Source organism: Sinocyclocheilus rhinocerous, unplaced genomic scaffold (genome assembly GCF_001515625.1).
Source record: "Sinocyclocheilus rhinocerous isolate Xijiao unplaced genomic scaffold, SAMN03320098_v1.1 scaffold975, whole genome shotgun sequence".
In the NCBI taxonomy this organism is placed as follows: domain Eukaryota; kingdom Metazoa; phylum Chordata; class Actinopteri; order Cypriniformes; family Cyprinidae; genus Sinocyclocheilus; species Sinocyclocheilus rhinocerous.
In genome coordinates this window covers 1,710,701-1,735,490 of record NW_015628726.1, presented here as the reverse complement: position 1 = coordinate 1,735,490, position 24,790 = coordinate 1,710,701, and the positions used below count along the sequence as shown (strand labels likewise).

At 36.5% G+C, this 24,790-nt stretch overlaps 1 protein-coding gene across 1 annotated transcript in view; it reads left to right on the top strand.

Moving 5' to 3' along the window:
- Positions 1-1,692: 1,692 nt before the first annotated feature.
- LOC107738440 (protein arginine N-methyltransferase 8-B-like) overlaps positions 1,693-24,790 on the top strand; it is a 25,210-nt gene continuing 2,112 nt past the window's right edge. The window contains exons 1-8 of the mRNA XM_016550202.1: positions 1,693-1,782; positions 5,945-6,184; positions 8,009-8,164; positions 15,276-15,339; positions 16,520-16,662; positions 16,774-16,861; positions 18,641-18,756; positions 23,351-23,501. Of these exons, the coding sequence (XP_016405688.1) occupies positions 1,714-1,782; positions 5,945-6,184; positions 8,009-8,164; positions 15,276-15,339; positions 16,520-16,662; positions 16,774-16,861; positions 18,641-18,756; positions 23,351-23,501 (1,027 nt within the window). The 5' untranslated portion in view covers positions 1,693-1,713. The remainder of the gene's footprint in view (positions 1,783-5,944; positions 6,185-8,008; positions 8,165-15,275; positions 15,340-16,519; positions 16,663-16,773; positions 16,862-18,640; positions 18,757-23,350; positions 23,502-24,790) is intronic.

The following is a 24,790-nucleotide window of genomic DNA, read 5'->3' as shown; positions in this document are numbered from 1 at the left end:
ACTTCCCCAAAAGAGGCTCCAAAGCAGGCTCGTCCGGGATTTTGAAACAGGGACCTCTCGCACCCTAAGCGAGAATCATACCCCTACACCAACGAGACACAGGGACTTTATTACCTATCTTATGCTAGGAGATGAGAGGGCCATATCTTAAATTACTGCACTTTGTAAGATGAGAGTGATCTGATAAGGCCAAGAGAGGTAATTCATAGTACATCACAACTAACAGCAGCTCTTCAACGCAGTACAAAGTGAGAGTGGATGTTACATCCACCCTGCTGTCATTAGCTCTTTGAACCAAAAAGGAGCCCAGCAGTTTCAGAAGATATGCTATGATATTTAAAAGGAATAAGAGAGATATGATATAAATGTGAGGACACTGATAAAGCACAAAGAGGGTTGATAAAGGAGCAAAATTAAAAATAAATAATAATGTATTAATTAATAATGACAAATGAATGATTACCATAATAATAATAATAAATGACAACATGGCTATTTCTTGAAGACTTACATGTCTGGATTGTTCATTTTATGTGATTGTAAACATTTTCTAATCGTTTCATTATGTAGCCTATATATTTTTCAATTGGAATAAATAAATAAATAAATCATCTTTAATTAGTAATGAAAAAATGAATGATTACCAAAAGAAAAAAATAATAACAAATGAAAATAAAAATACTGATGTCAACATGCAGCGCACAACAAAATAATAACTATAAAAATAAAAAGCTATTTCAGAAGACCAACATGTATGGAGTTTTTAGCTTATGTGATAGAAAACATTTTAATAATATGTCTCAAATGACATGTTGCACATTTAAACGCAAAGGAACAAAGGATAAACAACTCCTGATGTGTTTTTCTTCCGCTAATTTAAGTAGATTATTATTTGTGTGTACTAATTAAAGTTTACCGAGGGTGGGGGCTTCCGGATGATAGCAGCACTGGGACCTGCTCAGCTCCTCATCACGTTCAGCCGGTCAGAGGATGGAGGCGAGGTGAAAACACATCTCATTGGCTCCCGCTGCTCCATTTAAAGGAATCCACCTGGTTTGTCCTTTAAGATCCTTCAGAATCTCCTAAGAGGAACTTTAAACGTTCGCTACTTTCTGAAAGGGACCATAAATCTTTGAAGATCAGATTCGGAGCGTGGAGCAACGTCTTTGAGCCACTTTTACTGTAGCCTACGTAAGAGAATCTCATCAGTGATCGACGAGCGATTTGAGAGCAGCAAATAGCAATATTTCTTGTCTCACTGAAATACTAGCCTATAATAAAGAGAGAGATTTCTGTGGTGCACGAGGGATCTCCATAAGATTTTAAAGGGTTACTTGGGGACTTTATTCCAGATCCAAAGGATTGAGATATGAATGATTAACACTTTTATTGACCAGCTGATCTCATATTAGGCTACTCCAGTCATGGAACGACGGGGTGCTTTTTTTTATAAGTACATAATATTTTTTCCCATGATATGGAGAGTTCGCCATGTACTCCTTCGGGAACCGCTGCTGTAGGTAACTTTTATACCATGGATTCAAGAGGGCTTTCAACAAGTTTTAGGGCTCGTTTATCTTCTGGAACGTGATTCGAATTTATTCTGCGGTTTCGTGAGGTAATTACGCAAAGGCTGCAGGATTTCTGAAGACTTTTGAAGAGGGTTTTGTCATTCATTTATCGCACGATCCGGAGCAGATCTCGTCGGCTCTTATGGGAATTAAACACTCCTCCCGCTGTTTGCTCCTCAGGAGAAAAATGGCGGATGCGGAGAGCACTGAGGTAAGCGACGTGAATTAACAGATCAAATGAAACGAGACATTAAATCATTTTGAGTTCCGAAGCCTCAATAGATCATATTTGCGTTTAAAAGCAACTCTGCGTTCGAGGTTTTGAGTTTTCGAGGTTTCTACCAGTGTACGAATTATATACTGAACTTTGACGTTGGCCAACGTGTTTAAACGAACTTCTATAGGTATTTTTCGCGGCTCCGTTGAGGTTTCTCTCGCGCAAACCACATTACAGCACAGTTCACATGTCATCTCAGTTGTTTTTAAAGAAACACTTTCTTTTTAATGAAATGTAAACCTATAAATGCTATAATACATAAAGTGCCAAATATTGACAGTTATTTGGGTTTTGTCAATTCTGATCCTAAACGGAAAGCGTTCGAGGGGCGTTCTGTTGCTGTATGGTTACCTACGCAAGTGTAAGCGCCTTCTGTTCTCAAGCGTTTACTTTGCACATATGGTTAGTGAAATATTATTTGAAAACGCTGTTTTTAAATGTTTTTATATATATATGACAAGTTTGTAAACCCACTCGCGTGCGAATTCAAGTTGGCTGGTTGCATAATTAAACGCTGCTTTGGGGTGGACAAATGGTTAAAGTCTGGGCTGGTAACCAAAAGGTTGTAGGTTCAAATTCCGCAAAGGTTAATCCATTGAGTAACACACACAACTTCAAGTCTGCTCCAGAGAGACTGCTCCTGAAATAAGTGTACTGTCTATGAGACACTTTGTATAAAGCCTAAGCGAAATGACTAAGTAGTGATTGATTCAAAGCTGCTAATGTTCTGTGATCAAAAAAAAGGGAAAAAGAGTATATATATATATATATATATATATATATATATAAAGCTCTAAAAATTTTAATTGTTTGTTACCAAAAAAATAAAAAAACCCTTAAGACATTTTGCCCTCATGTAAACAGTGTTAACTAACAGTATTAACTACAAATGCAAATGCTGTCACTGGGGGCGGTACCTTACGAAAGGTACACTTTTGTTCCTTTTAGGTAGGCTACTAATATGTACACTTTAGGTGTGTATTGTTAAGATATCAATATGTACCCTTTAACCCAGTGACAGCTTTTGTCCCTTTTTTTTCTGAGTGTAGATAAGCACATGCTAGAAATCAAGCATTTATGTTACTGGACTTTTATTACTGACTCAACCTAATTTCTGAGATCACAAGCACTATGTGATAACTAGCCTGGGAACTATCAAAGCTTTGGAATCACTTTGTGTTGTCGTATAGAGGAAGACATCTTAAAATTGGAATTGGCCCTGGGCCCACTCTTGCAAGCACTTTTGCTCTACTTGAGTGTCCCATATCAGTGAGAGGCCAGAGTTTTAGTTGAGGGCAGCAAAAGGCCAATGAAGTCCGTTTATAGTAGGGCAGAAAGCTAAGTATCTGAGTCATCATCCACATAGCTGGTGGTTTATATCTCAGGACTACTAAGAAGTGGAAACATTCATGGGACGGAAAGGTTAGTGAGGTTGCAATCCAGTGCTGCCACTGAGCAAAACACTTTGATGAATTCCAGTTTCATTAGTGGCCTTGAACCTTGTCTAATACTCAATGAGGGATTAGCCAGCTGGAATGAATTGACATAGTCATGAAAGCATGAAATCTAATCCATGTTCATTAAATGATGAAGAAAAGGGCTGTATTTAAGGAATCTGTTCTTATAATAGTTCCTCAAAGTTCAGCGCAGCAGTAGGTCACTGTATAATGTAAAGGGATCTTTAGAACCCCTCTGATGGATGCTGCCTGACCTCTGAAACCTCTCCCAAAATAGCAAGACTGCTCTGCACTAGGACTATTAGTCTGTCAAACAGGCTTCCACCGAGAGCAGATGGAACTACACTCTTAAAAAGAAATGTTCCAAAAGGTGTTTTCACAGCAATGACTGAGGAAACACCTTTGGTTCCCCAAAGAACATTTCAGTGAACAGTTCATAAAAGAGCCATTTGTTTAAAAAATTTGTAGCTAGGGACCTCTGGTTGAGTTGACACAAAATTAGTTGACAGAATAACTGCACCTAAATGTTCTCCAATGTATTGAATGCAATTGTTTGAGAGGTTTTATTGCCTTTCAAAAGAGGAGCTGTTGTGCACTTCAAGGTCAGCAGGCCAGTGGGTTTCAAAAGTATAAAGCTTACAGTTGTGATTCTTGCTTGAGAAAACACCACTTAGCTCTGAAATGCACACTGGAAGCTGCAGCTTTATTACACAATGACCAGCCAAAGCAGAGAGGGCTGCCCGTAAATCTGCTAAATTCATAAGAGCTGTTCTAAACATATTAATGATTTAGATATGCAATGCTAAACAACTCTTAAACTCTTAAGTTGTTCCCTGTCATAAACCTACACTAGAAAAAAACTCTGGTAGTTCTATTTATGAAAGGATCCCAAGAGCACCTATTTTTCCTCTAACGCACATCAATCCAGTTATGTCACGAACAAACTATTAGAGTTCTCAAGAACATGGCTGTAAGGTAGAGTGTTGCCGAAAAGTGCCATTTGTTGAGGTTAAAAATAGAATGTGAATGAGATTTGTTAGCTGACTGGAGGGGGCAAGGACATGTGTTCCCCCTCCCATCATTTTAATAGATGCAACCAACACCTTTATGCCTCTTGATACAGCTGCTCTTCCCTTCTGCTGACACCCATTATTTGAAATCTCCTGAGCTGACAGGCTGCACACACACCCACAGGCAAATGTAGGTACACTTATGCAAATACAAAAACAGGCACACATATCTTCACTATCACACAATTACAAAACAGCATATGAGATATGTAGGATATTAGCGCCCAACATTAAGAGTTTAATGCTTCTATATGACAAAAAAAGTTCTAGATTAGGTGTTTTCAAACTTGACAGAGCCATGGGCCAATGGGCCAGCGAATTAATTCCAGGAAAAAAGTATTTTATAAAATATTATTTTATTGTATATTAAATATATAAAATTATACAATACATAACAAATATATATTATATTTATATATAAAGTCTTTTATGTATATGTCAAAGCTTTCAATGGCTCAAATTGCATTTTCATACCCGTTTGTTGTCTGTAATGTGGTATAATGGTTTATTAGTATTTTCTCTGCAAGGCAGAGGAAGAGCCAAGCTTCTCTGCAGGATGTAGATGTGCTAATCAGAGGCTTACCATGATATGTAATGCTTGTCTTAAGTCGTTTCCATGCCAATCTAACTGTCCTGTGCTCCCTTTGCTCGCAGGGCACAAACTGCCTCTGTCAGGTCTCCGAAATCTGACAGACAGATGCTAGACCTTCTGGGAAGGCTCTCCTGACATGATAAAGGAGAGTTTTTAAACAGTACTTAATATAGTGTCACTGTTCATTTTGCTTTTTGAAGGATCATACACCACATGAATCTGTCAGTTGGGGTGATATCATTAACAACTGCCCAGGTTATATTTCAAAACAAAACAATTAAAAATAACAATACGACAAAATTTTATACCTTAATATATCAAATAATCTATAAAGACCTTACATTTTAATAATACAGTCACACCAATAATTATTTGGCCTCTTAAAAATCTTAATGTTATTGCATTAGAAGCATATCAAACCAAACAGCATAGGGAAAAAAAAGTTAGACCTTTTTTTAGTTTCACATAAACTCCTAATTCGGAGAAAAAAAGTCCGAATTGTGAGATATACTCAGAATTCAGATTTTTTTCCCTCACAATTCCGAGTTCTGTTCACAGTTCTGTTTTTTGTTTCCGCCATCAAATAAAGAATAAAAAAGGTAATTGCAACTTTTTATCTCACAATTCTGACCTTTTTTCTCGCAACTTTGAGTTAATATCTCGCAATACTGACTTTACATCTCACAATTCTTTTTGTCTTTGTGAGATATAAACTCAGAATTGTGAAAAAACAAGTCTGAATTGTAAGATAAAATGCCACAATTACCTTTATTTTTTATTCCATGGTGTAAACAGCCTTCCATAAGAGTGAAAAATTTAAGGGGGTCTGAATACTTTCCGTACCCACTGTATATATTTTTTTATTTCAATTACTTAATTAATATATTTATTTTCTAGTTCGATATTTTGTTAGACATTGAAACACATTTAAGGATGGTTTAAGCATCTAAATATTTTATGGTGTTTCCCCGTTCTAGCAACAGCCCCTGAGTGCCGCCCTGTCCCAGTCGGTCCAGCCGTCTCCTCTGCCCAAACCAGTGTCATCGGTCCATCATGCCCAGCGGCCCACACACCCATCTCACACGCCTCACACCCCTCATTCAGCCAACTTACCCAGCTGCCCTGGCAGAGGAAAGATGGCCAAGTTCCTCAACCCTGAAGAGATGACCTCCAGGGATTACTATTTTGACTCGTACGCCCACTTTGGCATTCATGAGGTATGAGCACATAAGAGCAGCGGTTGCTTGCATTTAACAGAGATGCTGAGACGTGTGATGTAGGATATAAGTACTCATGGTTATCGACATCACTCATGTTGATTTATGCTGGGTGTTATGTATAATGCAGAGTATGCAGAGAAATGGAGCAGGAGAGAGACGGGGTGGGGGTGTCACTGAATTATAGGATGAGAGAGCACGGAGAACAGGAGGTTCAGGCGAGACCTGCAAGATTAATTTTGTTCGGACTCATTTTTAGTATATAGGTCAGATCTTTTTCCCTTCCCTCATCTTCCATGTGACAGCCGCATAGATCTGAGGAGACGTGTTGTAATGGTAAAGCAAGTTTTTCATTCTCACAGTTCCATGTAGTAGTCTTATATTTGTTTTTGTAATAATAACCGTGGTTGTGAAATGATTACCTGATTAATATATATTTTTATGGAACTCGAAAATAAATAATTACATGTTTTTATGCACTCCAAAGTACTTCAAAGAATCATGACCAAAAATCCAAGACAATACCATAATGCTTTGTTAGTATAGGTATTTTTGAACGCACTTATAATGCCCTAAATTGTCGCCTAGATAGGCAGATCACTAGGTTTTGAATTTTCATTGATTAGATTTAATAATCACATTGCCTTATTAACCCTGTATATGTAAATAAATAAGATCTTTAAAACAGTATAGCAGACTACTTACATAAAATGCATATAAATATAATTTGTCACTCTTATCTCCTAATAATATGTCACAGTAAGATGATATTTAAATGTTGATCATTTAGAGCCCTTAGAAATGTGTGTGTATCAAATATGATACAGAAGGCTTTATATGGTTTAACATCTTTAAAACTACTGAATAATCTGTTGGCTGTGTTTTAAACTGAGTGATATTGTATCTTTTGAGACTGCATATTTTACCAAGATATACCTAGATATTTACATGTCCAAAAACAACACCATGGCACATTTTTGCTTAAGGGTGAGGACTGAATAATTCATTGGGTGTGTTTCAATACAAAAAGTGAGCTGCCTACCTAGACAACATCTTATATGCCCTACAAAAAAGAACTAGCAAACCCATGCTATAGTGATCTATTAGTGATACCATTGTTTTTTATTTAATATATACCATGCTGTAGGATGGTTATCCCATCCACTCAGAAATTGCTAGTAAATTCCACAAATAATTACAAAGAAACAGGAAGTAGAACACTGAATTAAAAGGGATATTTTAGAAGGAAAACTGAAATAGTATTTTCTTGTAAAACCTACTCCAGTACTTTTTTTATTTACAACTTTAGAAAAATCTTTTTTTTTTTATGGTCTACCATTGTATTTAAATGGCACTCAGAGTTACAATAAACTATAGTACCATGTCCAAACAACCATGATTATATACTATGCCACGGTAGTTTTCTGTTAGAGAAACATTTTCAAACATTGACGGGAGCTCACCAAAATTTGAAACACAATCATTATGTTACAAAACAGAACAAACTGTGCATATGGTAACACTTTATTTTAAGGACTAATTCTCAGTATTAAAGTAGTTGCTTATTAGCATTCATATTAATAGCATATTAGCTGTTTATTAGTACTTCTAAAGCACATATCAATGCCTTATTCTGCATGGCCATATTTTAGATCCCTTAATCCTACCACATACATAAACTTAACAACTACCTTACTAACTATTAATAAGCAGCAAATTAGGAGTTTATTGAGGCAAACGTCGTTGTTAATAAAAGTTAATAGTGAGAATTGGACCATAAAATAAAGTGTGACCATGTGTGTATATCTGTGCGTGAATGTACAGGAAATGCTAAAGGACGAAGTGAGGACGTTGACATACAGGAACTCCATGTACCATAACAAACACATCTTCAAGGACAAGATCGTGCTGGACGTGGGGAGTGGTACTGGCATCCTCTCCATGTTTGCTGCCAAGGCCGGAGCCAAGCACGTGTATGGGGTAAGAGGGCGGCCCTCCTTATGCCTAAAACTGTGTTAGCCTGTAGCCTCCTACAATGCTGGAACGATTCACACAGCTCAAAATAGCATCATGTTTGGCAGTCACACCAAGAGCTTTTGAAGGTGTAAACGAATAATCCTCTTATGTAGGGAAATATGACGACATATTACCACCTACTTATTTCATAGTAAAGATTGTAAATATAAGTTCAAAGCAGTTCATAATAGGAAAATGGTCTGTTTAAAGGCCATAACAACATATATTTGATATGATATTCTAGTCTCTTTATATACATGTTTTTGTATATTATCGCATGTATGTTATAACTCATTAATCATTCAGTATTCATAATATATCAGCCAATATTAGATCATTAATTTTGCATGCTCATTTCCTTGTTTTTACATTTATATTATCTTTGCCATCATAATGTAATGCTCAATTAAAGTTAATCAAGTCAAGTTAGTCAGTTTTATATATGTAGTGATTTATACATCACTTCAAGCAGATTTACATTCAATAGTAAATCAGTAGTATGAATGTTTAAAGGTTAAAAGTTTATTTTTCATTTTTTTAATGTATTCAGACAAAATACTATAGTATTTTAGGATTGACAATGTATCTGTTAAATGATTTTGAGTGTGAAAATAATGATCAGCTTATCAGTATCAGCTGTATACACATATTAGGTAATATATATATATATATATATATATGTTATTTCTGTCTTGCTATACCCCCGGTTTCAATCCATTTCTCTTTCTCACTTCCTGTCCTGTCCATTCAGAACTCTCCCTCTCAATGCATTCCTCCCCAGTGCTTAGTGAAGGCTCTTAGCAGGCAGCCTTTATTGGCCGTGCTGATATATCAGGCTCTAACACACTATATTGAGAGGCTGCGGTAATTGGCTCTTTGAATAAATCTGAGAAAGAGACACTGGAAAAAGCAGTAAAGGTCAGAAAGGCCACATTAACCATGTGGTGCTTGTTTTGCACTTTCACTTTGAGAACGAAAGCCAGAGCTTGTTAAGCCAAGTTAGAGTATGAACAGAGAGAGAAACTCTCAATTTTATGTGTCCTGGAAACCTCTTGGGGCAGAATGTTCTGAGAGCTTTTCTCGGTTTTCAGAAGAGAGCGAACTACCTCGGGAAGCCGAACTGTGTGCGGGTGTCTGTCTGAGCCGTGGTCTCTGCTGTAATTGAGCTGATATGATTTACTTCTCGCTGCCCATATCCAGTTGCACTGTGATAATGGACAATTCTCTGAATGGCTTAATCATATTTAAATGCCAGAGAGTTACGCTTGCTGTTACGCGTCAGTGCAAGGAAGAGCAGAGGTCGGATCCAAATGCAAGCAGTAGGAAGTTTAATAAAACAAAAGTAATCCAGAGCATCAAACGATGAACATAACTTGGGGAGAACCAGGCAAAAGAAACAACACGCCACAACTTCACAAAGACAACGACTGACTCTGACTAAAACACAAGACTATTATACACAGAGACACTAACAAGATGACAAGGTAGCAAGACACACATGGGAAAGCAATCAAGAGGACCAATGAAACAAAAGAACTACAAGTTGACTACAAATGGCACTCTAGACAGGAAGTAACACAAATGTCCAAACACAAGACAGGGGAACAAGAGCAAGATCATGACAGAGCCCCCCCCCTTTAGGAGCGGATTCCAGACGCTCCAAAATAAACACTGTTAAGTCCAGGAGGGTGGTGGAGAGGAGGCGGAACAGGGGGAAGGATGGAGGGCCAGGTCCATGTGCAGGAAGATAACCTTGGGACTGAGGCAGAGCTGAAGAGCACCAGGGTGGAGCAGAGAGCCAGGGCGGAGCAGGCAGAACAGGCGGAACTGAGGACCACCAGGGTGGAGCAGACGGCCACAACAGCAGAGCAGACTGGTCCGAAGATCCCCACAGCGGAGCAGACGGAGCAGAAGACCACCAGAACAGAGCAGAAGACCACCATGGCGGAGCAGGCGAAGTAGAAGACCACCACGGCGGAGCAGACAGATGAGGAAACCAGGGCTGAGACTGAGACCTCGGAGGAACTGAAACATAGGAAACAGACAGTTTACTTATGGCCCCAAAGACCGAGGCAGAAGGCACTGTGAGTTCATTGATAATCTCCTCGGCTGTGATGGAAAGGAAATGTTCATTAGCGGCCTCCATAGCCGTGACGGGACAGGCAGAGAGTTCACATACAGCCTCTATAGCCGTGACAGGACAGGCAGAGAGTTCACATAAGTGAATGTCGTTCCGCTCAGCTGCAATGCTACATAGATATAATACTCCAGAGTCCAACTAGGGTCGTGCAGCGGCATGCGCGAGCTGAGTGGTTTGGACAGCCCACCCCGAAAAAATATCATGAGGGGGATTTTCCCCATCTTAGTCAGATGTACCAGCTTAACAAAGTCCACAACTTATTCCTCTATCGGCCGATCTCCCTGTCGGAGGCGCATAATCTCCACTGCTGCTGGATCCATGTTGGTCAGTAATTCTGTTACGCGTCAGTGCAAGGAAGAGCAGAGGTCAGATCCAAATGCAAGCAGTAGGAAGTTTAATAAAACAAAAGTAATCCACCCTCCATAACCATGACAGGACAGGCAGAGAGTTCACTTACGGCATCCATAGCCGTGACTGTACAGGCAGAGAGTTCACTTACGGCATCCATAGCCGTGACAAGACAGGGGTAGGAAGTTTAATAAAACAAAAGTAATCCACAGCATCAAACGATGAACATAACTTGGGGAGAACCAGGCAAAAGAAACAACACGCCACAACTTCACAAAGACAATGACTGACTCAGACTGGCTAAAACACAGGACTGTTATACACAGAGACACTAACAAGATGACAAGGTAACAAGACACACCTGGGAAAGCAATCAAGAGGACCACTGAAACAAAAGAACTACAAGTTGACTATAAATGGCACTCTAGACAGGAAGTAACACAAATGTCCAAACACAAGACAGGGGAACAAGAGCAAGATCATGACACTTGCCAGCTCAAAATGTTCAGCCACAATATGCAGGCCTTTATATCCACCTTATTTTTAACACATGAGCGGACACTGCATATTTTTAACTTGAATTGTGTCAGGGTTTCAGTGTCAGTCGTTTCCAGTTATTTTAGATGTAAAAAAAAACAACATTCCATTATGCTGATAGATGTTGGAAACCGGTATTTGTTATAATATTATTTATCTATTTAATAATTATTTATCGTAATAATAAACACATAGTTTTACAGTTTACTGTGCAGTTATTCTTATTATTATTTACCTATGGTGGCAAATGAGTTGGAAGTCTTGCACATTTCACAGGAAATCTTTTACATCCGCATTAAAAAGTTAGGTGAATATATGATTATTGTCTGTCCTTTATTGTAAGTTTCTGGATTTTTTTTTCACTCACTTTACTGTCTGCCAGGCAAAAACCATACATGTCCATAGCTCTTTAGAATAAACCTCTAACCATACACTATAAGAACAAAATCTGTAGAAAATCGTAAAAGGTACTAGTCATTTTCTTCCAGGACATTATCAGTTAAGTTTACGGATATATTTTTTGACCCTAAAGTATGGGCAATAGTGCCTTAGCAAGCCCTACAATTTCCACATTAATTAACAATTTATAGTATTTATGTATGTTTATTTTTATAAAAAATAATTTTAAACTGAGAGTTTATTGTTTTGAACCAGTTGGCAGTTGGTTATGTATTTATATTTAAATATTTATGTATTTATATATAAATATTTTTTATCATTAATAATATTACATTTTGTATAACTTCTGTAAAAAAAGAGCATGGTGTTAGCAAAGCCAAAATCATGGGTCCAGCTCCCTGGGAATACATAAACTTATAAAATGTATAGCATAAAATGCAATATAACCTGCTTTGGGTAACAGCGTCTGCCAAATTCGTAAATTCTATATGTACTTCATACTATAGCTCATGACTTTGTGGATGTTCATGACGTTAGCAGATAATTATTTGCTTTCATATGTAACTTGCACCTATAACATTTATTTATTTATTTATTCATGCATGCATGCCCTCTAAAAGCTTGCGTTCTGCAAGTGAACGTCGCTTTATTGTGCCATCCCAAAGAGGCACAAAATCACTTTCACAGACTTTTAAATTAAATGTTCCCTCCTGGTGGAATGACCTGCCCAACTCAATCCGAGCAGCTGAGTCCTTAGCCATCTTCACGAATCGGCTAAAACACATAACTTCCATCTTTATTTGACCCTCTAACTCTAGCACTCTCTATTCTAATTATATTCTTTCATGAGAAGTGTACTGTATAGGACTTATAATTTTGTGATTGTATTACTTGTCTGTACAAAAATGCATGGTATTTGAAATGCAAAGTTGTCTAAATGATCTTTTTAGCAGTTTTTAACTGCTGTTTTAGGTGGATGAACTCCTGGTTATGTGTTACTAGCATATTTTTTTAATTGGTCATTTTGTTATGTCCTTACACATACCATGCAAAACTTAATTTGTTTAATTTGTCATGACGGGAATATTGGGGAACTTAGCACAGGAAGATGCCTTTTTGATTGAGCTACTTGATTGAAACATGCATGTTCTTTCAAAATGAAAACACAGAGGTAAGCCAAATAGTAACTGTTTTAAAGTAAATTTACCATGAAGTGTCATGTTTGAACCAGAAACCTGATACAATGGTGTTAAATCAATTTGAGTATGTTAACATATAATTCTGCTGTCTTACGGCTATACTTTTGAAACAGTATCTATTTTAACATTTATGCTGATGCAAAGACCCACATACTTCCATTGTAAGTGCATTACTGTGAACAGTTTACAAACTGAAGCAAAAGTCAAAGTATTGAACCGGGAAAAGTCCATTAATGCTTAGCAAAATATTTCGGAATGAACATATAAAGCATGCTAGTAGCTGCTGAATTACTACAATTGATATTTTCACCAAATAACTCAAACTGTGACTGAAAAAAAGAGATAAAATCATCATATTTAAAGTTGTCTTGTTTGCAAAGTTTAGCCCTTGATCTCTGTTTACTGTAGCTCAGGCCCTGGCACTTTGATCATGTGTACATCAAGCACTTTTCTTCTGAGAGTGGAAATGTGCTGACTGTGTTATGGGCTTCTCTGATTACTTTTAAACTCAGTGCTGACCCACAGCAGTACGTGAAACTTTTCCAGAAACAGGTGGGGCTGCCATGTAGGAGAAAGCGACGGTTCTGATTATTTGTCAGTTGAAGAGCTGCTGACTGACTCCATGTGCTACACTGGAGTTGATGGCGATGGCTATGGACACTAATGATGGTTGGGTAAACACAAGGGACATCACGAGGCAGAGGGATCTGTGCTGTCTGGAATCAGTCTCTCATTTATACAGCTGACAGCTTCCTACTTAATCTCTCCTCTTCCCTTTAGCCTCGGGCCACTGTGACAGCCCCGTTTCTCTGTGTGCTCGTTTACGTATATTTCTGTCTGACAACGGGACAGGAATCTGGACTGTTTGTGAATGCTAAATAGGGCTCTTTGGGTGGCTGGAGGCTGATCAGAGGAACATGTCTAATGGGCAGGACTGCAAGGTGCAAGAATCATAAGCTCTCAATGTTGAGAGACTCTAAGGGGAAGGACACCGTCTGTGTAACCCATCAAAAACAAGATACTGTACTCTACAGTTCAAAAGTTTGGGGTCTATGTTTTTTTTTTTTTTTCAAAGAAATTAATTATTTTATTCAGCATTTTGCCAACACATGAATAAAATAAATTTAAAAAATACATTAAAATAGAACACAGTGGTTTTAAATTGTAATGAGACTTCACAATATTATTGTTTTGACTGTATTTTTGATCAGATAAATGTAGTCTTGGTGAGCATAACAGACTTCTTTTTTGAAAACAATTTTTACTGGTCCCAAACTTTTGAATAGTAGTTTATGTAACAAAACATATTTAACAATTACAACTGTCCACCACATACAAACACACACACTTTCACAAACTTCTACATCTGTCTAGCTGGTTAAATGTGAAATGTGTAATATTAGCACCACTTGACTTACCAAACAGAACTGCAAAATTAGTGACATTTGTCAGAAAAGCAAACAGTCCAGCCGCAAACTCACGCCATTGGTTGAACCGGTGTCACTACTGTCAGGCAAGTTCTGATATCGCCGCACTGTAAAAAAAATCTGTGACATTTATGGTAAAATACCGGCAGCTGTGGTTGCCAGAACTTCACTGTAAAAAATATGGTAGCAACATTTTAGGTTTTACAGACTTAACTTAAATTCACAATAAAATACCGTATTTAACATACCGTAACATAACTGATGTAATGTTAATAAACCAACATATTGAAGTGTTAATCTCTGTTTTGAACCATTGTAATGCACTGATAACCACCAAAAACTGGTGGTGCACAGTGTCATTCACACAAACACTAAACCCTATCATGGTGACACACATGATACTGAAATAATGCAATAAACATTAATTTAACAACATTAGATGTAAGATTAAACCCTAATGTACACAACTGATAACAAAAAACTAAGAAGAAACATGTTAATTCAACAAAAAAACATATGAAGTGTCATGCAGGGAATTCTGGGAATTGTGTCAATTTACGTTTTTTTCACTGTAAATTACTTTTTCTTTTTCACTTCCAAAAACCGTATTTTAACAGTATTTTACTGTAAAATTACATTAAATGTAATTACATTTATTCACCGAATATAGTATGGAAACTTACTGTTAACCAGTTAATAGGTTTTTACTGTAGCATTTTTACAGTCTTTTACTGTTAAAATCACAATAATGTTTTACAGTGCACAGTGCTTAGAAGGAGTGAAACAAATAAAACATAAAACATAAAAATATTTCTAAGTTTGCTTAATATTCATAAGTCAATCATGCTAGGAATTAAGTATTTTAACATTAACCAAATCAGACAGATCAGTTTCTATAATGCTATGTCTTGTCTGAAAGAGGATGTAAGGCTAGAGAAGGTAATGCAAGATCTACCAGCTAAACCAACCAACTAGAAAGTTTAAATCCTCATATTGTTCTGTTTTTTTCTTCTTCCCTTCCTCAGATTGAATGCTCAAGTATATCAGAATACTCTGAGAAAATCATCAAGGCCAATCATCTGGACAGTGGTAAGAAGATTTGATGTGTGTAGATAATGTATAAGTGTGTGTTGCTGTGTAGTTAGCTTGCTTATGTGGGCGTGTGAGAAAAACAGAATGACAAATAGGATGAAAAATTGACAGGATAAAGAGTGCTTGTCGAGCGTTCTTCTATTCAGCCTCCTAAATATACATAATTTAAAACCTCTGCAGTATTTTAATATTACAGAATTTAAATAGTATATGTTCAGTATGTCTTATAATAAATATAATTATAGAATGACTATCAAGGACACTGTCCTCCCCAAAAAATACATTTTTTTTACTGTCTCGGTTTCCAGTAAAAAAAATACATTACCATTCAAACGTTTAGGGTCATTAAGGTTTTTTTTTTTTTTAAAGAAGACTTTTATGCTTACCATGGCAAAAATACAATAAAAACATTACTATTGTAAAATTTTACTGTTGTCTATTTTAATACATTTCAAAATGTAATTTTCAGCAGTCATTACTCCAGTCTTCAGTGTCACATGATCCTTCAGACATCATAATATGCTTATTTGGTGTTCGAGAGAAATGTCTTATAATTTTCAATGTTGAAAGCAGTTGTGCTGCTTAATATTTTCGTGTAAATTGTGATACCTTATTCTTTGATGAACAGAATGTTTAAAAGAACATCATTTATTAGAAATATATATTTTTGTAACAATGACTTTGCTGTAAATTGTGACCCATTTAATGTATCCTTGCTGAATAAAAGTATTAATTTCTTTCAATAAATAAATAAAAACTCTTCCTGACACTGAGATTTTATTGGCTAAAACATATTTTTCTTAGTACTCAATCAGTGCCTGATTAGAAATGAGAGAAAAATTGCTGCATAGTGTGATTACTCGTAGTCATGAAAACATGTCAAAGTCAAAGTTCAAATTAAACATTTCACTTTCTTTATGTTTTCAGTTAGCCTTTAACAGCACATTTTAATAGTTTAATTCTAACCTTCTATTAGCTAGAACAAGTTATCACTATAACATGATGCTATATTTTCGATCAGGAGAGTTCAACAAAAGGTGATGTTGCAATCTTAGCTGGAGTCTCTCTCTCATACACGTATGGTTTGACCCACATCTTTTAACTAGCCTTAAAAATTCAAAGAGTAGAAAAGATCTGTCAAGTGTCTCTGTGGCCTTATCCTGTCTGTGTGTTCCAGTTATAACCATCTTTAAAGGGAAAGTGGAAGAGACGGAGCTGCCGGTAGATCAGGTGGACATTATCATCTCAGAGTGGATGGGTTACTGCCTTTTTTATGAGTCCATGCTCAACACAGTCATCTACGCCAGAGATAAGTGGCTGGTCAGTGTTTATGTGTGTGTGTAGTAAAGAAAGCACACGTGAGTGTGTGTACTGTATATACAGCCAATGTCTCTACAGAATGAGCAAACACTCTGTGCTCTTCATCTTTAGAAACCTGGAGGTCTGATGTTCCCAGACAGGGCTGCTCTATATGTGGTGGCCATTGAAGACAGGCAGTACAAGGACTTCAAGATTCACTGTGAGTCTCAAAACACACACAGAAACATCTCATATTCCTCAAGGAGGGTTTCATCTATCCAAATACAGTCATGTTTACAAGTTTCTAAGCTGCTACAATTAAACAGGTCTATAATACTATCTTAAAGTGTATTTTTGTCTTACTTCACTGCTGTTTTTTTTTTTTTACTTTAAGCATAAACAAGTTAAAACAAATAGAAAAAAATCTGCCAATGCAGGGAGACAAAATATTTCATATTCAAGATACAATAGTCTTAAAGGTATGATCCACTTTTGGAAGACCAAACAAAGTAGTTTCGCTTTCATAACGAAACACACAGCGTCTCTACGACATGGCGTAGAGCAACAATACTACAGCGAGAATGAAAGTTACACCTTCTTTCTTTGCTTGAACATTTGGGCGGTGTTATGCAAATCTTCCCACACAGTGACGTAGACATGTGTGGGCGCGTTTAAACGAGGCGTTTTAGGGGGGCGTGGACAAGTCTTAACTTTTATAAAGAATATCTCTTTGGGTTTGAGACTTTAGTCTTTGCAACTTTAGGGATCTTATCTATTCATGAACAGCTTGTAAGATTCCAAAGAGGAAGGAAAACTTGAAATCGCATCATATGACCCCTTTAAGATCTTATGCTGTGGTGCTTTCTCAAGTAAATGTATCATGTTTTAAGAATTTTCAGACATTTCTTCTGGGAAAAAAAGGGGGAGGAAGGAAGGAAGTCTCTTATGCATTTATTTGATCAAAAATATAGTAAAATCAGTAATATCATGAAATATTATTACAATTTAAAATATTTTAAATTTCAATATATTAAAATAATAATAAATATAATACATATTTTAAAACACAATTTATTCCTCTGATGGCAAAGCTGAATTTTCAGCCATTACTCCAGTCTTCTTACAATCATTCTATGATTTGCTGTTCAGGAAACATTTCTTCTTATTATCAATGCTGAAAACAGTTGCACTTTTTTTAAAGTTATATTTATGGAATTTTTATGCCTTTATTGGGACAGGACAGTAGAGAGATGACAGGAAAGCATTGGGTGGAGAGAGGGGAGCGGGATCGGCAAAGGACCACGAGACGCAGTTGCACTGTATGTCGACGCACTAATCAATTATCGGCGCCGACCAGTTGCATTTTTTTTTTTAAGCTAGTGTAGGCAGTTTGTGGAGAGATGAGGTTTTTTCATGTGCACTTTTTCTTTTTGGAATTTTCACTGTGAACACGCTACTCGCACTATTTATACTACAAAACGTCATAGAATAGTGCATAAATACGCAATTTATATTTGTGTACATATACACAAAAGTGATGTTTGTTCTATATTTCATGCACTATACATGTGATTTCGAATACATTTCGAGACATCCTTGCTGAAAAAAAAAAAAACGTAGAAACCATTACAGAAATTCTAATGGTTTCCACTAAAAATAAAATACCATTACAAACTTTACAAACCATCAACTATTAACCATTAAAACCATAAAAAATTGTTTCCTGTAGTTTGGGACATATTCCATTAGGATTTAGTGGTTTAATCAAGCCACCAATAAAAAGCAACAAATTACCAGTAGAGCCCCACAGGGACCAGTACAGTTTCCATTAAAACCAATACAATACCCATTATAACCAGTAAAGCATTACAAATTCTGTGATGGTTTCTATTGTTTTTTTCAGCAGGGAATCAAGTGCTATCTTTACACACGTGTAGATTATTTTTGGGGTCTTAGTTAAGCTGTTTATCAAAAATCTAATGATTTTTTGTTTGAGCAGGGTGGGAGAACGTTTATGGTTTTGACATGACTTGCATCAGGAACGTAGCTATGAAAGAACCACTGGTGGACATCGTGGACTCAAAACAAGTGGTATCCAACGCCTGCCTGATCAAGGTCAGCCATTAAAACACTTCACAGAAATCGTGTATGTGCGTGTTTCTCACCGCATGTGTGGTAGATGAGAAGATCAAGTTCCACAGAGAATACAGCAGCATTAGTATGTAACTGATCATTAGCTCTATCACTCAGTGTGACAGTTACATAATGATCCGTTGAAATGCAATTTCATTTCATTATAAACCACTGGAGAAGGTGCTGATGAGATGATTATTGGTTGAATCGGATTCATCAAGCCTGGAAAGTTTACGGCTGCACAGATGGACTGTGAAATGCATCTGCAAACCTCTCATTTTAACTGCTAAAAGATAATATTAAAGAAATATATTTGAAACAAAAGGCTTTTCAGCTATTTACAGATATAAATTTAGCAGCTCTGTCACAACTAATCCAATTTAAAACTTCGATGCAAATCAGAGCTGGAAAATAATTAGATATGTAGCAGTCTTAATAAAGGAATTTGTAAAGTACAAGTGAATTTTGACATCACTACATTATAATATATGAAATGAAAAACATTATATTCATTTACAAATGGTATTAATGGTTTACTTAAAGACTAAATGTTCAATTAATAATATATAGTAATATAAAAGTAATATATAGTAAATATATTTATTGCTTTTGCTGTCTTTCTTTAAAATAAAATATATTATTTAGTATTTTTTAGTGCCATTTAATTCGCAAAATACCATTTGGAGCCATTCCTTTTTCTACTGATTGAAGTGTGTCCTGAACTGACCTTAGAGGAAATGATATAATGATATTCTGGCATATTCTACTCCAGTCATTAGTTAAAGTTTCATTAACGTAATTTTTTTTTTAAGATCTGGGCCCGTATTCTTAAAGCTTCTAAGAATCCTCTCAGAGAGCTCCTAATTTATCTTTAAAAATTCTAACTAGGAATCTTAGCTTAGGAGTGATTCAGCACCAATCTGAGAGCAACTCTGAGCGAGGGAAAGACAAAAACTTTCATCATAGTGAGGAGGTGTGGCTTACCCCCGTTGCTAGGTATGACACATTCTTTAAAAGACTGTAATTGGTTGTCCAAGAAGAAAAAAATAAGATATAGGGTCTCTTTTTTTCCTATTTTAACCTAATTACTCTCTCACACATACACAATATAATAATATAATATGTAAAGAATAATTGACGACGGGCCATTGAATTATTAGAAAAATAATCGTTACACCTCGGGTGTGCATTATTTTCTAATAATTCAATGGCCCGGAGTCAATTATTCCGCTTATACTATGGTTGCCACACCTAAAGACATTGATCAGATATATCAGATATATTTCAAGGCATTCGTCCGGTTTTTTGTACTTAAAACGCTATTGTGAGTAGGATTAATTTCTTCCGCATCTCATCCAACGCCTCCGTTGCTAATTCCAAAACATCATTTTAGACCTAGTAACGGAGGCTTGATCTGTTGATAGCAGACTAATGCAGATATTAATGAAGTTATTAGACAGACAGAGAGAGAGAGAGAGAGAGAGAGAGAGAGAGAGAGAGAGAGAGAGAGTATCAGAATCGGATATTGGGGTAAAACATACAATATTATAAAAACAATGTATTCAAACAATCAATGGCAATTAAAATTAAAATTGGAAACAGAATTCTTCACTCAAGGGCGGGGTGTAAGGCAGGGCTGCCCACTATCACCGACCCTCTTCAATATCTACATTAATGAATTGGCGAAACTGCTAGAACAATCAACTGCACCTGGCCTCACACTGCATGACTCCAACATAAAGTTCTTGCTGTTTGCAGATGATCTGGTTCTTCTGTCTCCAACAGAAGAGGGTCTACAGCAGAACCTAGACATCCTGCACAAGTTCTGTCAGACCTGGGCCCTGACTATTAATCCTAACAAAACTAAAGTACTAACATTCCAGAAAAGACCCAGAGTTCAGGGAAAGAGACACAACTTCACCCTTGGTATGGGCAAAATTGAAAATGCCACAAACTACACATACCTCAGGCTGAAAATAAGTGCAACTGGTAAGCTAAATTTGGCTGTGAATGAACTGAAAGAGAAAGCAAGAAGGGCCTTTTATGCCATCAAAAAATCTATTCAAATTGAAATACCAATTAGAATCTGGCTCAAAATCTACCAATCAGCCATAGAACCTATTGCATTATAGTAAAAGTACACAATTGTTATGCTACTCAAAAAAGTACAATTACTGATAAAAACTACTTAATCTATCCAAATTGAAATACCAATTAGAATCAGGCTCAAAATATTCCAATCAGTCATAGAACCTATTGCATTATATGGCAGTGAAGTGTGGGGGTCCTCTCCTAAATCACAAATTTGAAAAATGGGACATAAATCCGATTGAAGCCCTGCATGTGGAGTTCTCTAAGAGTATCCTCAGAGTAGAGGAACACACCGAACAACGCATGCAGGGAAGCCCTTAAAATCCATGAAGTGAACCCTGAAAAAAGTCCCCTGATTGCCCCTGAAGCTGCAAAAACAAACCAACATGACTAACAACAGCCAGCATCAGGACACTGAAACATCCATCCACAAAATTCGGCCCAACCAAATTATAAAAGCACAAAAAGAAAATTATCTAACTTATTGGACTGAAACAACAGAAAAACAAAGTAAACTTGAATGTTATTTGGCCCTAAATAGAGAATACACAACTGCAGAATATCTGAGTATAGTGAAAGACTGTAAATTAAGACAAATGACGAGGTACAGACTGAGCAATCATACTCTGACTATAGAGACGGGCAGATATCGACTGCACTGGCTGCCCAAAGAGAGCCGCATCTGCCCATACTGTACCCATGGAGAAGTGGAGACAGAGCAAGACTTCCTCACCAGCTGCCCTAACTATCAAGACATTAGAAAGACATTTTATCCAAAATTGGAAGTACTTTGCCCTGACTTCAAAATGTTAAACAATAAAACACAACTTCAATATTTATTAGGTGAAAAACAAGATTGTATCTTACTAGCAGCAAGATACATTGATGCCTGTCACAAAAAGAGGGAGGAGTCAACAAATCAGTGATGCGCCTACACACACACACACCACACCACTGAATTTTAAATTGTTCATAGAATAATAAATGTTGATTTGTTCTATTTTAATTATATATGCATGCATTTAATACATATCTGTTTTAGATTCAATGTAAACACTATGCTTTGGCAATACATTGTAACAATTGTCATGCCAATAAAGCACATATTGAATTGAATTGAATTGAACTGAATTGAATTGAGAGAGTGTTTATTACCTCTCTTTGAGAGTCTGTGTCTCTCAAAATTGTTCGGCGGCAGCGTCTCTACTAACAGTGAAACTTTAATTAAATTTTCTTCACGAACAGCGCCGTTGTTACCTCGCTTGTGAGAAATATCATGTAACTTTTAAAATAAAATCTCCAGAGTAGCGATAACAACGTTAGCGCGTGTATGTTTCTGTACGGTATGTTATGTATGTGCATCTGTGAGGAAGAGAGAGCGGGAGAGATAGAGTATGTGCTTTACCTACACGTACTTAAATGTAAACGTAATTAGAGAAATTAAAGAGATTTATTTAATTTTCCATGTTTCTCCTAACACTGAGATTAAATGGAGACCAAATGTAGAAGTCTCCAGCTTCTCAGATTTATCTCAAGAAAAGACCCCAGTATTTTCACATGCATCTCCTCTAATGTTACACACTGTGCTCAGAAGATACCAAAGTCTGCAATCAAAACTCAAAGATCTCAATATGAACTCAAACATTTCTCATCAAATTCCTCCAAGACCAAATGATCAGAGTTATGCTATCCATATCAATGTTATAGCTCTATATTCTTACCATATTTTAGCAATTGTCTCATTTGGAATGTTAGAAGAAAATTCTGAGACATAGTTGATAATTAAAGGAATAGTTCACCCTCAAAAAATTAAAATTTGCTGAAAAATTAATATTTTATGAGTTTGAGTCACCATTAGAACAGATTTGGGGGAAACAAATTGCATTACATCTCTTGCTCACCAATGGATCCTCTGCAGTGAATGGGTGCCGTCAGAATGAGAGTCCAAACAGCTGATAAAAACAATAATCCACAATTAATCCACATGACTCCAGTTTATCAATTAACATCTTATAAAGTGAAACGCTGTATTAATTTTACATTTCAACTTCAAACCATTGTTTCCAGCTAAAATGCAGCTAGATTCCTCTATTCATAATATTGCTTTCTCCAGTGATAAAGTCATCTTGTCTGAATCAGGAGAGAAATATGCGCAGATCAATGTAAATGGTGCCATTTACAAGGGAAAACATAACAGTTCTAAACAAATAAACAAGTGGATTTTGATATGAGAGGACAACAGGGGATGACTTTTCCACTGGAGCAAAATTCATATTTTGGCTAGACGCAATGGTTTCAAGTTAAAATGCCTTAATGATGGATTTTTTTTCTTAAAAACTCATTTATATCTTGGATGACCTGAGGGTGAGTACATTTTCAGAAATGTTTGTCTAAACTATTCCTTTAAAAGAAACCCAGCTGAGAATGTCATTAAGTTCCTTAGACCATGAAATAGCAACTTTAAGCTTTCCTCCTCTTTTCTCAGGAACTGGACATCTACACGGTGAAGCCAGAGGAACTGTCCTTCAGCTCCTCCTTCTGTCTGCAGATCCAGAGGAACGATTATGTCCACGCTCTGGTCAGCTACTTCAATATCGAATTCACCAAGTGTCATAAAAAGACTGGCTTCTCCACAGGTGTCGTATTTAAAAACTTCTCTACTTTCTGCATCTCGGATCCCAGTGGCGTATGTGAATGTGTACTTTGTGGTTGATGTCTGCCCTCAAGTGGCTCAGTTTTGAAACAGCACTTCCAAAGACACTGAATTAAACCAAAACAGGCACCAAGAATAAGGCAAACAGATTTCTAAAATGAAAACCAGCTACATATATTGATGTATAAACATATATAAAATTTTATTATAACTCATATTTGTCATTAACAAAAACTACGTAACCGTATATGAATATTCGAATAAAAAAAGAGCACATAAACTACCTCACATGCATAACTGGAGTCTGTAAGTCCTACTTTAGATAAAGCATTTCCTGAGTTTGCTCATTAATATTAATTACATTCCATGAAGTTTGCCCAGTAGGGTAACAAAATAACAAAACTCTACTATTCTGAGGGCATAATTTTGAATAAATGCACATTAATTAAGCTTCTTGACTTTACATCCTAGAAGATTACCAAACTATATCTGCATGGCTCAGTTAATATTAACCATTTATGTCACACGTGATCTAGCGCTATTCACAAAACGTGGTTGCGTTATGTATCTTACTTTGAAGCTGACACAACAATGGTGCTCTCATTCTTGTTTGGTTTAATCCGGTTTAGAAAGCAAACCTAGCACTAGCATGTAATTAGTACAGGAAAGCCAATGACAACACAATGACATTTCAGAAGAGACATCCAGAAGTCTGTTGGTTCAGTCTCTTTTTATTTCTCTATTTCACTTTATATATGGACACAAATTAGATTTGCTCTTTTAAAAGGACGTGACTCAAACAGATTGACTGCTGTGGTTTTTACTTTTTTTTAAAGGAGACATATTATACCCCTTTTTACAATATGTAATATAAGTCTCTGGTGTCCCCAGAATGTGTCTGTAAAGTTTCAGCTCAAAATACCCCACAGATCATTCATTATATCATTTTGAAAATGCCTATTTTGAGTGGAAGTAGAAACACGCTGTTTTTCATGCATGTCTCTTTAAATGCAAATTAGCTGCTGTTCCCCGCCCTGTTTTCCAGAATAGAGCTGCGTCATTACAGCTGGTACCTGCTAAAAAACATCTGTTTTGGTTCTGATGATCATGTTTATCGTGCTGAAATCATGCGTTTTAAACCATATTAGTTTAAACTTCTGATATACGGTTTTCTGAGTGCGCATATCCGAAGCATACGGACAGAAAGCGGCTGTCACAGCATGTGAGTACTAAACTAAGTTCTCATTCACACACAAGTTTACGTTAAAAAAA